General features: G+C 42.1%; 2 protein-coding genes across 3 annotated transcripts; one reads left to right on the forward strand and one right to left on the reverse strand.

Moving 5' to 3' along the window:
* The first annotated feature begins 540 nt into the window (after positions 1-540).
* On the forward strand, positions 541-2,738 carry LOC104432771. Its single transcript, XM_010045295.3, has 2 exons — positions 541-701; positions 1,521-2,738. Exons 1-2 carry the CDS (start codon positions 657-659, stop codon positions 2,436-2,438), a joined length of 963 nt encoding a protein of 320 aa, XP_010043597.2. The 5' UTR covers positions 541-656; the 3' UTR covers positions 2,439-2,738.
* A 2,333-nt stretch (positions 2,739-5,071) lies between these two features.
* Positions 5,072-9,658, reverse strand: LOC104432772. 2 transcript variants are annotated; one of them, XM_010045297.3, is made up of 2 exons: positions 9,350-9,658; positions 5,072-7,815 (listed from the first exon to the last, which is right to left on the reverse strand). In XM_010045297.3, exon 2 carries the CDS (start codon positions 5,712-5,714, stop codon positions 5,190-5,192), a length of 525 nt encoding a protein of 174 aa, XP_010043599.1. In that variant the 5' UTR covers positions 5,715-7,815; positions 9,350-9,658; the 3' UTR covers positions 5,072-5,189. The 2 variants fall into 2 exon arrangements, with proteins under 2 accessions (XP_010043599.1, XP_010043598.1); XM_010045296.3 differs by having other exon boundaries at positions 5,072-7,928.
* Between the last annotated feature and the right edge of the window lie 3,532 nt (positions 9,659-13,190).

Raw genomic sequence — 13,190 nt, forward strand, 5'->3', positions numbered from 1 at the left:
AAATTGGTTATTGGTGGAAACTTACTGTAACAAAACCGCATAGCGAGAGAACAGCTAAGCTCTCTTAGGAGAGGCTCTTTTGACCGAACCGGCCGTTACGTTTTCTAATGGCATTTCCACACAAAACACACACACACAAAAAGAAAAAGAAAAAGAAAAAGAAAAGGTGAAGAGAAAATATACACAAGGAAAATCTAACAGGATTTGGTCATTGACCCATTATACACAAGCTGCATATACACGATTGCACTACATTTATGGGCATGATTTGTCTTTTTTATGGCAATAAGAGACAAGAGTCCTTAAAAAGTGGGGTGGTTTCCAATGAAATTCCATGTTTCACAGAGAGTGGAAAATGGAATCTGGGAATTTTCTTTCCCCATTTCTTATTCAATGGGGAAGGTTTTGGGCATTCCTTATTTAATTTAATTTCATGCTTGGATGTGGACTTGGTTCCCTGGACCTTTATGGTAAAGCCACCTCCGCCGCTTGTCTTATGTGCCTCATCTTCTTATAAATGAGCCACTGGTCACCTTTGATTTAACTCCCCAAATTCCTCGAATTTCCTCCATCCTTTCTTCCTTCATACTTCTCTGCGAATCTCTATCTGCATAGGAGAAGTCAAACAGGAGAAAGGAGAAAGGTGAAAGGTCGCAATGGAAGACATGGATGAGTTGGGTTCCTTGTGGAGTTGTCAAGAGGTTTGTGTTTCCTCCACAGTCCTTGCTTTCAGGCATTCAAAGACTTGTATTTGATTCATGCGTGCATTCCATCGCCATGTCAAAACTGCTTTCTTTTGGTTCCCCGGATGAGTGAAAGCCGTTGATTTAAAACTGGGATAATCTGAATTCTCGGCCTTTAATTGAATTTTGTCTTCAATTGCTTTCCAAGGTCGCTTTCAGACAGCTCGTGGGGATGATTAGCGTTCTTTCTTCTTGGGTTTTCCATGAACACAAAATGCTTGCGCTTGCATATGTTTCCCTGTGTAGTGAGCTTGGAATTGGAAGTGATTCGTTCTCCTGAAGATCTGCCGGTGCCCCTTTTTGGTTGCAAATTGAACAAGTGTTTAATAGCTATTAATAAGAGCCATGTTGGCTTTGATGTCTACCTGAGATTTTTTCAGGCTCTAGCCTAGTAAAGCCCACCCCACATTTTTCCCCCTTCAAAGATCGATGCTTTTCTATTTTCTGTATTTCCTGCGAATGCATGAAGCCTCGATAGATAGAATCCAAAATATATTATGGCGGGCCCATTTCATGATTTTTAATGTATCTGCCAACGAAGACTTTTGAACAGTTTTTCTGGTGCAAATCCAAAAAAATTTCATGAGTTCGGTATAACTACCTTTGTTTAAAATGGTTTTGATTTACCGCAATTATTGATGTATAGCTTCGTAGTCTTTCATTCAAAGTCTAGATGCATCTTTCTTCTCTTCGTTCTATTCCCTGGATCAGCTGGTTTCTGCTTCTTTTTTCTGTACTTTCGGTTTCATGTTAAAAGAATTCATTTCGAATCAACAGAACATGGAGGAGTTGAAGCAGAAGATCCTATGCAATAGCCTGGAGCTTGAGGCAGTGAAAATGGAAGCGAGCGAAAAACTGGAAAAGTACAAGGAGCATGCGAAGCACCTGGTCAACCTCCTGAAGATTGCTTACCAGGAAAGAGATGAAGCCAGAGATCAGCTTCAGAAGCTGACCAACAAGCTCACTTCTCAAAGCATCAATGACATATCATCCTTGTTCTCTCAACAAAAACACCCTGATGGCTTTCTCATGCCGGTTAAAGCGAACTCGGGCTTAACTGAATCTAGCAGCCTCTCCGATACCTATAACAATCACCGCTCGCATGGCTCATCCCCTGTGAATTCGTTCCTGGATGCGGTTTCTTCACCTGACTTGTCGAACATTAACGTGGTCGATTCCGGTAGCATGGGCTTCATCAATCAGCCTTATGGTCAGGAATATAGCGGTGCTATGACTAGTGGTTCGATCTCCTTTGTGAATGCTAAATTCGACCGAGCATCAGTCATTATCGATGATCTTGTCAAGGGAAAAGCCCTGCCTCAGAAGGGCAGGCTCTTGCAGGCCGTGATTGGGGCTGGTCCTCTACTCCAGACGCTCCTCGTGGCAGGGCCGCTACCTCGGTGGCGGAATCCTCCTCCTCTCCAACAATTCAAAATCCCACCTGTTTCAGTGAAAAGTTGTGACCTGGCAAATGCTTGTCTCAAAACTGGTGCAAATGCTAGCAACTACCTGCTGACAACTATGAACCAATCCCCACATCCTGATGTTTCTCGCGTGTCGTCACATATGTGCTCGGCCTCAGTACTGAACTTTGCTGGTGGGGCTGGCTTGTATCAGGGTCATGGGTGGCTAATGCCTTCGGTTGGCGGTGTCGGTAATCAGATTCCAGCGGGAAAGAGGCAGAGGTTCCAATGACGGGAGGCTTTTCTTTCTTTTGTTTAGGCAAATCCTGGTATAAGGTGTAAATGCATAGCGCTGTTTTTTTGTCCTGGTGTGAATGGTATGTAGTTTACTACTAGTTAGTTTGTGCATATGGAGGTGTCCTTAGTATATCAAATTCTCATGCATCTGATTCTGGCTGACATATTTCTGAATTTAGACCAGAAAGCTGCTCCGATTTCTTGGTCTTTTACTTGACATTGCTTAAACGAATACTTGTCAAGATAGAACAGATGACGATGGTTGGATGTTAAAGTTTTCCATTTCTTCCTAGAACTTCCTTGTCTCATGAGTTTGTTTAGTACGCGTCACTCTCCCGAAGATCTCATGGTCACTCTTCGCTTCTAGAAATAAGAAGCCAAGCGGTGAGTGCGCACCATTCATGTCTAAACGATGACAGGCGATATGGCCAATACAAATGTCTGTTGTTTGTTGATGTTCACCTCAACTGATAAAAAGGTATGATTTACATTATCTTGGATTGTTATAAATTGTATCTTTGATATCATCTACACCAAAGACAAACAAATGCATGCGCCGATTTTCATAATCATGACTCGAACTGCATTGTTGTTACCTCGGTGCAATCGACTCATCGTGAGTTCACTCTTGGCCAAAAATGAAAACCTTCATTGCTTCAGAGAATGTTCCGCGGCATAGAGAACTTGGGACAAATAATTCCGACGCAATGAAGGCGAGCCAGGAAGATGACCATCCGTAAGCCATCTGAGCATGATAATGCAGCAATTGATACAATTGATTCAAACTTCACCATCAGAAGATGCCTTCAAGTCCTGGTTCAATCTCACCCACGGCACTTGATGGCAGCTACCCTCCTCACGAAAATCCACTGGTGATCTTCCCGGTTGTGTTCTTATGCACCGTCTTCCTCCTCTTCAGCTACTCCTCGATCTTGCAACGGTTTCATCTCCCCGCCTTCTCAAGAAACCGGGCCCCAAGGCGGAAGCTCCTGAATGACGCCAACCCGGACGATCCATCCCTTTGGCCTTCAGTTCCACAGCCACGGCTTGGACTCCTTCACCTTGCACAACCTGCCGACCGCTCGGTTCTGCAAGAAGTAAGTGGAGATGACGAAGCCAAGCACCAGCACTGAGTGCGCGGTTTGAAGCATTTGCCAAACTGCGCTCACAAGTTCCATGTTGCTTGCATCGACACTTGGTTTCGGCTCCACTCTAATTGTCCGCTGCGCAGGGCTCAAGTTGTGTGCCATTTGAACGTCCAGAGCGAGAGCGTCGTGTCTGTGCGGAGTCTGATGGAGACGCTCGATAGAGAAGACTTCGTCAATGAGAGGGCAAGTAGCCAAAGCCATTACTAGAGCCTGAGGTTTCAGATCCTCGAAAACTCGGCAACGGCGAGAGACGCGCTAGCAAACCCAACTCCTGAAAATGTATAGAATGTGATCAGAGAGGTACGCCTTCAAGCTGTAGAAGCAGAGAGCGGCGGGGCTTGATCGGAGAGATGAAGGACGGGACGGCTTTAGAGATTGAGGCAGAAAATTTACTTCCTAATTGTGAGACATTGTGCCGGTAGGGGAAGGACTCGTGCGCTATACATTGTGCAATTGATATAACTTGGGGTACCGAACCGTTAGAAAAATCTTCTGAACTGAACCGAATACGAACCAAACCGAAATTCAGTTCGATTTTTCGGTTTTTAGCTCTTTCGGTTTTCTGTTTTTTTTTTTTTTTTTTTTTTTTTTGGGGATGGGGACGGGCGGACGGTTTACCTTCTATATATGCTCCTTAAAAAATTATTAGATTAATCCCTTTGTCTGATGCTCCAAAGAATCTTAACCCCAAGAAAAACCCCTTCGAAGAATGTTACAATGATAATGTTGGTACATTGCTGCTTTGTTATTGTGAAGTTCTTCAATGATACAATGTCGCAATGCTACTAGAAATGGTTAACATCATCCATTTTTCTATTTGTTTCTGTTGCTTTCTTAAAGTGTGCTTCCTAGTTTCTCAAAAGATGATCGAACCAGAACATTTCAACTCAAAACAATCACCAGAGAATCGTCCCCTTCTCCTTTCCCCGTATTTCAATGCCGAGATATTGCAATATACATCGAACATTCCAATCTTGTTCATTCAGTCAGCATTAGTTAACTTCATAATATGCCAGATCAGGATGTTGCAAACCCCACATATATAGCAATGAGGGTTTAAAAGTCGACTCCCATGATGTCGCAAATTGGCGGTTCTAGGTTAGAACTTAGTTGTTACTCCCTCCTGTGTGGCAGAGGCTGGCGGCGTCTTCTACCTGAGGGAGGGGGAGGACGAGCAGATGCCAGAGACGGAGGACGCCATTGGCGGCGGCAGCTCGGAGTTGGAGTTGATGACGAGTTCGTTGGATGGAGGCAATCGGAGACCTAGAAGTTGCCAAGAGAGCAACGCGAGCACAAACCTTATGATCGATCTCCACCTTGGAAACAGTCAGAGGCGAAGGGGGTCGTGAACCAGCTGTGACTGGCAGGGCTCTTGGAGGAGGCTACGTGCCAACCTCTGGCACATGACCGGTGAGGCTTTTGGGAGGGGGTGGCGGAGGCGGAGGGGGTGGGATGCACTGAGAAGGAAACAGAGGAGGATAGAGATAAAGGACTTGACCGAATTCATATACTCGTATTTTTATCACAAGATATACATCCAAACTTATTAACAGCTGCGAGGATTACTCTACCGAGCTTCCACAGCCGACCGACGAGTTCTACAACAAAGTCCTGCGACCATCGACCTCAGGAAGAATAGTGATGTCCTCGAGGTGATTATTACAAAACTCGTCAAAACTCGTTAAACCTTCAGGATCACGACCAACTCCAACTCCAGCACCAGCATTACCCGATGGGTTGTTCTCCAAATCCAGCACAGTCTGGATAGAGGGGTCTTTTGAGTAATCATTAAGGCAGGCGAAAAGCAACTCAGTATCCTTGATATCGGAGCACAAGGGGTTGGAAACCATTCCCGAGCCTTCACCGCCAGTAGCAGCCAAGTCGACCGGCGAGGTCAACGAAATGTCGTGATCAACACGTTCCTCATTGAAAGCCGCAAATGCAGGAGTAGTCTCGCAATTCTTTTCAGTTGAATTGATCTCGTCACCGTTCAAAATTTTAAAATCATCATCAGCACCGGTTTTAACCGCTGGGTAGTTCTCCAAATCCTTCGACTTCTCATGCAAGAAGCGGAGAAAGGCGAGGCACTTCCTGCTCCAGGAATCGCAGTCCTCCTTTGTCATGCAAGAATCGCACACTTTCTCCACTCAGTCCAGCCACTCTTGCGGAGAAAGGCGAGGCACTTCCTGCTCCAGGAATCGCAGCCCTCCTTTGTCATGCAAGAATCGCACACTTTCTCCACTCAGTCCAGCCACTCTTCCCAACCCTCCATCCGCATCACGTCGCCCTGAAGACGGCGGTAGGTGGAGGTCATCTCCGGGATCGTGGGTTCACAGACATAGTGGCATTTGCCCTTAGGGTTGATAGTGACGAGGGCGACGGGATTGCGGGTGAGTGTGTGGAATTCCTCGGTCTTTTTACGGAGGCCATTGCGCCTTTTACAGCGCGCTGTGGAGCGCTCCTTCGGGTCTTCGACAAATTTGATAACTTTCCGCCGGCGCCGGGCCATTGACAGTGGAGCGGTTGCTGAGTGATTTTGACTTGGAGAGAGAGAGAGAGAGAGAAAGATAGTTCAGCTTTGCGTTTTCCATGGCTCGAGGTAATCTGCATCTGTTTACAGGAGTCAAGGGCTGTTTACGTTTCCTATAAAGGAAAGATAGTAACTGTATCCTTTGTTGTTTTCTCGTTTGTCGCCGGTAGGGAACTGGGAATGGAGCTAGAAGACACAGACCGATACAGCGGATGGGGAGAGGAGCTAAAAGAGAGAGGGACGAAGACTGGCGAGTGACTCTGTCATGGTCCTCTGTTTTGTGTCACTATCTTTCCACAACATTTTCCCATGAGTTTTGTTACGGCTAAAATATCACTTAACGGGTGAAAAGGTGATTCTACGGAAATAAAATAATTTGAATAAATATTGCAACGACGGAGTGGTCAAATCTTACCGGTGTATAATTTTACCACAATTAATAAAATAGTAAAGGGATAGAGAATTGCACAGAAAAATTTATCAACAGTGATACACAAAATGCCTTTGATCCCCTAACTAGTTAAGCATTTTTCAATCCCTTTCTCTATAATCTCAGCCGAATGTTCAACCAAATGTCCTGGGATTTGATAAAAATTTAAAATTTTCTCTTGCAATTTTCAATCAACGTCTATAAAGTGAGCAGTAAGACACATGTAACTTAGATTTTGACATGAAGTCCACGTGTACAAACCCTTTGAGAAGTATCGGAAAAATATTTTTTCAATTTACTTCTTTCAACAGTCGTCCCTTAATGTGTTTCTTGAAGGGATGAAAAACTTTAGTTGAATTCTACTCACGACTCTCCAAAATGCCTCAAGTTCACCAATAATAAACATTATCGCTAAATCTTTTCGATTAACATCTTGATCAAATTTTCAAGGACAAACTGAAATAGAACTACCAACCCCAACATATTCATTCGAAGAATTTCTTTGTCTTTTCTCCATGTTCGCATATGGATAATTCTTACATTTCCCTAAATGATTATGCGTCCCATGAGTACTAGAATAACCAATAATAGCCCCCACTAACCAATAATAGCCCCCACAATATAGACATTCGGCTTTATCTTGGCTATTGTCTATCTTTTTAAAGTATTCCCATGCGACCAATCTCAGCCTCTTTCTATTTATATCGCTAGATTCACTAATTAAAGATTCGCTTATTGTATATTTGGCTTTGCCAATGATATTACGGACTTGACAAGGAGATTTACAAATGGCTTATCCTGAGTAGAAAGAAACTCTTTTCAGATTCACAAATGTGAAAAGTTGTCTAAAGTCATCAATAAATTAGTTAAAAGGCTATACCATGCAACCCACTTGTTTTATGCACAAGCAACTGACAATCATTCAATATGCAGCAGAATTACATCATAATACAATACATGATGTCCATGTTGCTAAGAGGATCAAATCATTAGCAGAAAGGCCCTAGCAATATCCCAAGTATGACGCAATAAAGTTAGCAAGAAATTAGTACTCATAGATCAGCCAGAGGAACCATGCCAAATCCATGGTATGCGTCTATTTCAAATGACCGTGAAGAGGTCAGACTTTTCGTCGCAAAGTACTGTTCAAGCCCAAAATATTCTGGATCAAGCTTCAAAGGCCTGAATCTAGAAGGGGCAAAATGCACTCTGAACATGAAAGAGGACCTAAAAATTCCCACCAAGAAAACCAGAAAACAACCCCCTGCATCGGCCCAGAACTTCCATCAGAAATCCCACATACAACAACTAAATCGGCAAGTACCAGCCTTTTCAGTTTCTATCATCTCAGAAGGTGATTAAAACCAGAAATTCCACCTAGATTCATCACATTCCAATACAGAAATTAGGGGGGAAAACAATCAATAGCTGTAGATAGAGATACAGTCAATGATAACCCTTTGATGTTCTTCAGAGATCTAGGCAATCCCAGAACTTGACATAAAACAAGGCAGAGGGGAATCTAATTCCAAATAAGAGGAACACTTCCTTTAGGAGCTTCATTCAAGAACAGTAATGTCAACCAAGCTAATCATTTGACAATATGAAAAAGAAAAGCCTGACAGTAGGAAGAGAGTTTAACTAACTCCTACCTTGATTAAAAGTGCTTAACAAATTCATCCATCTGTTCCTTGTCCATTTTCACTATCTTAATGGTGGCAAAAAAGACCATTAGAAATTCCCTTAAGTGGAAGCCTGATATTGTCCTTCTGGATAAGACATACACACCAAACCAATTTTTCCTTTTAACTCAAGCACCTTAGGCAACTAGATCTGCACTTCAAGAAGAAGTCCAATTCCACAGACAACTGACAGTATCGAAGTTTGGTATGACAGATAAGAGGATAGATCCCCAAACAACCTAGGAGCTCGCCTAACTAATGGGAACATGAAAAAGAACATAGGGTAGGAGTTCTTCAAATAAGTAGAGTATGAAAAAAGCCATAGAAATTATATTTGGCAGGCAAAGACTGTTGGGACTTCATGCTGTAAGTCCTCGACTATGGATGGATAAAGATATCATATGTACAGGCTGTCGATTAATTAGCAGAGAAAATTTCAATACTAAAGCACCATGGGGCCCTGAGCATGATTGTTTATAAGAAAGGGATGCCATCAATTCGAGATCATTAAAGGTCATAAGGATGTTCTAGGGGAGTCCCTAGTTTTTATGAAGGAACTGAATTTTACATCATGAAGAATTAAGAAAGAATTATCATCAGCAATACAAGACCTTAAGAAAGGATTCTCATTGGGAAACATACAAACGGAGGCAGCAAGCGGACTAACTGATGTTTTCTTTGTAAAAAGTGTGAAAGTGATGGTAAATCATCTGCACCAAAGCAATTCTCGACAACCTCCTATTCTCACCTTTGTAATAACTAAAAGTGACAAATCCACTCGATTCATGAGAAGGTCTGAAATAGTGTTCTTGACATATTGCACTGCCTACAACCTACCCAAAAGCCAATTAGGAGCAGATGAAACAGAAAACGAATAGTTTTAAGGGCTAACGCAGTAGCACAGATCAGAGTTCGCATCGTAGAAGAAAAACAAAACCTTCGCCTCGACACCCACCAAGAAAACATCTCAAAGAACATAACAAATGGAGCAAAGCAAGAAAAAAGGAAAAAAACCCAGATAACCTCTGCATGCGACCCAAGGACAACACCGAGAAAAAGAGCAGAAGAGATCTTTGCAGAGGAAGATAACGCAGAGCGATCAAAGGAGAATCTTACCGATTTGAACTAGCCCAGCTCACTGAGCAAGCAAGAGGCATCACAGATCTAAAGCCATTGGCGGTCCCTTAGTCTAGAGCAGAGCGCGCGCAAGACATGCTCGGCCCCTCAGTCACCGTTGCCGTCGTAGAAGGAAGAGGGACGAAGGATTCTCGATTTATCGCCGTCCCTGCCGCCGTCGCCGTCGTAGTTGCCGTCGCCATCGTCGTTGAGAGAACTCAGACGAGAACCGATAAAAGCCAAGACGAGACACGAAAGGACTCAGAGACGAGAGTCGGGAGAGAACCGATAAAAAAAAAAAAATTTGGTTTTCGGTTTGTGCCTTTGTGGTTCGGTTAACCGATAAAAATTGAACTGATAAAAAAAATTTCGATTTTTGATGAAAACCGAATCGAAAACCGAACCAAACTGAAAAAATCAAATTTTTCGGTTTGGTTCAGTTCAGTTCGTAGTTCAGTTCGCGCTTCGGTCGGATCTTGACACCCCTAGATATAACCGTAAAGAATTTGTGTTTTAGATTTTCTCTTTTCCCTTCATCAATCAAATTATCATGCAAGCCCCCATAGTCGCATTGAGGATGCACGAGAAAAAAAGCTTGACAAGGGAGGACGGATCGGCAATGTACTTAGGATATGAAAATTAAGGATTTTATAATTCATTCAAAAAATTATTCAAAAAGTCCTAAATTTATTACACTTTTTACATTTTATCAATTGAGTTTATCCGATCAATTTTCTTTTATCAATTGAGTTTATCCGATCAATTTTCTTTGAGAATCCTTGATATGGATATTGATTGTCTATGTGATATAACTGGCGAAACCGATGTGAACAAATTTTTATTAATTTTTAATTTTTATTAATTTTTAATTTTTTTGTATTTTCTTTTTCTTTAATTTTGCCAGTTGTTGGGCCTAGACAATGGCCAGCGATTGGCCATAGGTGACGATCGGTGAGGGGCGACCTTGCCAGGATCTAGAGAAGGGTGACCTCGCTGGGCTGCTAAGATTGCCTCTCACTAGCTTTGAGCGAGGCTCAACCTCATTGGATCCTTGCATAAGCCTGGCAAGGTCGCCACTTATTAACCCTTAGCCTCTAGTGAGGTTGCCTTTCACTGCTCGTCTCCTGTGGCCAGTCACCAGCCCTTGGCTAGTCTTGAAGGCCAACAAAGAAAGAAGGGAAGACAAAAAGAAAGAAAAGAAAAGAAAATATAAAAGTTAACTAAAAATATAAAAATATTATGAAAAATTTAAAAAAAAAAAGTCTATATCATCATTGGCCGTGCCTTGTAAGATAGTTAACATCCATGTTAGTTATTTCCAGAAAAAAATTGGTAGGATGCATTATAATGATAAAATGTAAAAATATTTAGAACTAAAAATCAACACAATTAAAATAGTAATCTTATTTCAAGCGTGACTCGTCGATAAATCGAGACCATTGTTTGATCTATATAAAATAGAACTGACTACAACCTAAAACATTTTCTTAGTAAAACAAACAAACAAATAAATAAATGTGTAAAAAGTCTAGTCAGTTTTTCTCTTCCTATTATTTAGAAGACACCATTTTTTGGAATTTCTCTGATCCTGGGATATATTCACCGCCAGTTCGGACTCATTGGCCACCGTAATTCAATGGGCCCTGGCCGAGCTAATCAACAATCCGAGGATGCTTGAAAAGGCGAGGGACGGGATAAGTCCCGTCGCCGGTGATAACAGGCTAGCGGATGAAGCTAACGCGGAATTGCTACCGTACGTCCAACCCGTCACAAAAGGAGGCGCTCTGTCTCCGCCCTACGATCCCGATCGGTCGCGCGAAAGTTGGTCCGGGATTGCCGCATCAGAGGGTACGTGATCCCCGAAGACAACTTGCTGTTTGTGAACATTTGGGCCGTAGCTAGAGAACCAAAAGTGTGGGCCAACCATGTAGTTCAGCCCAGAGAGAGGTTTCCCGGGCACCCGAACGGGGGGTCATCGGCGTGAAGGGCCGATATCGTGACCCTGTTGTCATTCGGGTCCTGTCGGAGGGGCTGTCCAGGGATTTCGTTCGCGAAGCAGGAGTCGCCGATGACGCGGGTGGCGATGATCCAATGCTTCGATTGGCCACCGCGCAGTCAGGACGGAGGGCCCAGATTGACCGATCCCAGGGCTAAATGCGCTATTCCGTTTGCCTGTGTCGTCGCGTTTGGGTTTCTCTAGACTTCATGAGCCGCTGCCAGCTAGAAAATCCATAAGTTTAGCAATTGGGTCCAAAATGACATAGTTGGGCTTTCTCGACACAAATGAATGTTAGGCTTGTCCAATTTCTTTGGATCTGAAGTTCCATTAGATTAAGTTTCCCATTTTGTGTAATCCTTGCATTTTTTGGATGTCAATTGAACATTCTGAGTACCACCGAATGAATAATTTTCGCTCTTCAGGGAGTACGCAAGGTATAATTGCTCGGGCAAAAACAGGATATTTGTAGGATAAATAGGTTGACAGAAAGCTGGAAAGATTAAGTAATGGTTATGAGAATGTATGTGAAAATGGTCGATGGATCAAATATGACATTAGCTAGTTCGAATGATTTCGCACGCTAACAGGCGAAATCCTACTTTACCCTTAGTATGGTGCAATTTCATCCGGGCGAACTCAATACTCTTTTTTTTTTTCCTTATCAAGTTAGTAAATTGAACATATTAATAAATGAACAAGAGAGAGCTTCTCAATTAACCCGGGTGAAAAAAAAAGAAGGTAAGAGGAGTAGATTTTTTGAAATACTTTTCTACAGCATTTCATGTCGCTGATTGTTCGTGATTTTAGATGCTTCGTGATATTGCTCTTAAATGGCCAGGACATGCTAGCTATTAAGAACTATCAGCATTTCTTAGAGGACTTTTCGTTTTCTCGATAATTATAAGCCAAGAAGGATTGGACTTTGATATGCTCCATTTAAAACAATTAAGAAAGGAAAGGGGTTGGGATGAAGGCATCCAATTCAAAGCACAAATCTTCCTGGGAATTTAATTGGCAGATTTATTACACATGCGCAAACAAGACTATAGTCCGTTCGATATAGCCATAAGCTCTATTGTGCATTATGTGTTTGGTAATACATGTTTAACTCTGCACCACTTAAAAGCTATGGATGTGTTACGGTTCTAAGGCGCTTGCTAAGTATCTTATAAAAGTTATAACATCCTTTTTCGTAACAAAAATATCATAGAAACCATGTCAAAACAAACACAAAAAATAAAAAATATGGAACCATTTGTCCAACAGTTTCAATAATAGATTGGAAGCTCCAATCTTAGGTCACAGTATCTTTCTTAGTAAAGAAGATCCTCTTGATTAGTAACGGAGTAATTAAATGCCAAAAAAAACTTTGTTTGAATAAATAGACCTTAAAAAAAAATGTCTCAATAGAGATATAGATCAATACTATTTTCAATAGAGAAGTCCCTTATGGTAAAATTATACTAAAGCCTTGTTGGGTAACTAGCCAATTCTTGATTATTTATGTTCTTTTGTTCCCAAAAAAAAAAAAAAAGAAATCCATTCGGTAATGTTAGCTAATTTTTCTATTCCCAGAAGCAGATTAGTGACCTGGGAATAGATTTAAAAAAAATAACAATAACTAAAAAAATTACTTCTTTGCTCTTGAGAATAATTTTTGAAACTAAGTTTTTTTTTTTTTTTTTTTTTATTGCTCTTCTTTTCTTCTCTTCCTTGTCTAGTTGGTTGTCGGCCTCGGCAATGGCCAACAATTGGTTAGAGACGAGGTTCGACAACCTCACCAAAGCCTTGTCGGGGGCTCGCGAGGCTAACTTGAGGCTTGGCAAATGGCGAGAGGAGGTA

Source organism: Eucalyptus grandis, chromosome 2 (genome assembly GCF_016545825.1).
Source record: "Eucalyptus grandis isolate ANBG69807.140 chromosome 2, ASM1654582v1, whole genome shotgun sequence".
NCBI classification, from domain to species: Eukaryota; Viridiplantae; Streptophyta; class Magnoliopsida; order Myrtales; family Myrtaceae; genus Eucalyptus; species Eucalyptus grandis.

Coding starts and splice junctions, on each gene's coding strand:
- LOC104432772 (XM_010045297.3), bottom strand. CDS start 5,714: ATGACAAAGGAGGACTGCGATTCCTGGAGCAGGAAGTGCCTCGCCTTT.
- LOC104432771 (XM_010045295.3), top strand. CDS start 657: ATGGAAGACATGGATGAGTTGGGTTCCTTGTGGAGTTGTCAAGAG. Junction 702..1,520: donor CCTTGTGGAGTTGTCAAGAG/GTTTGTGTTTCC, acceptor TCGAATCAACAG/AACATGGAGGAGTTGAAGCA.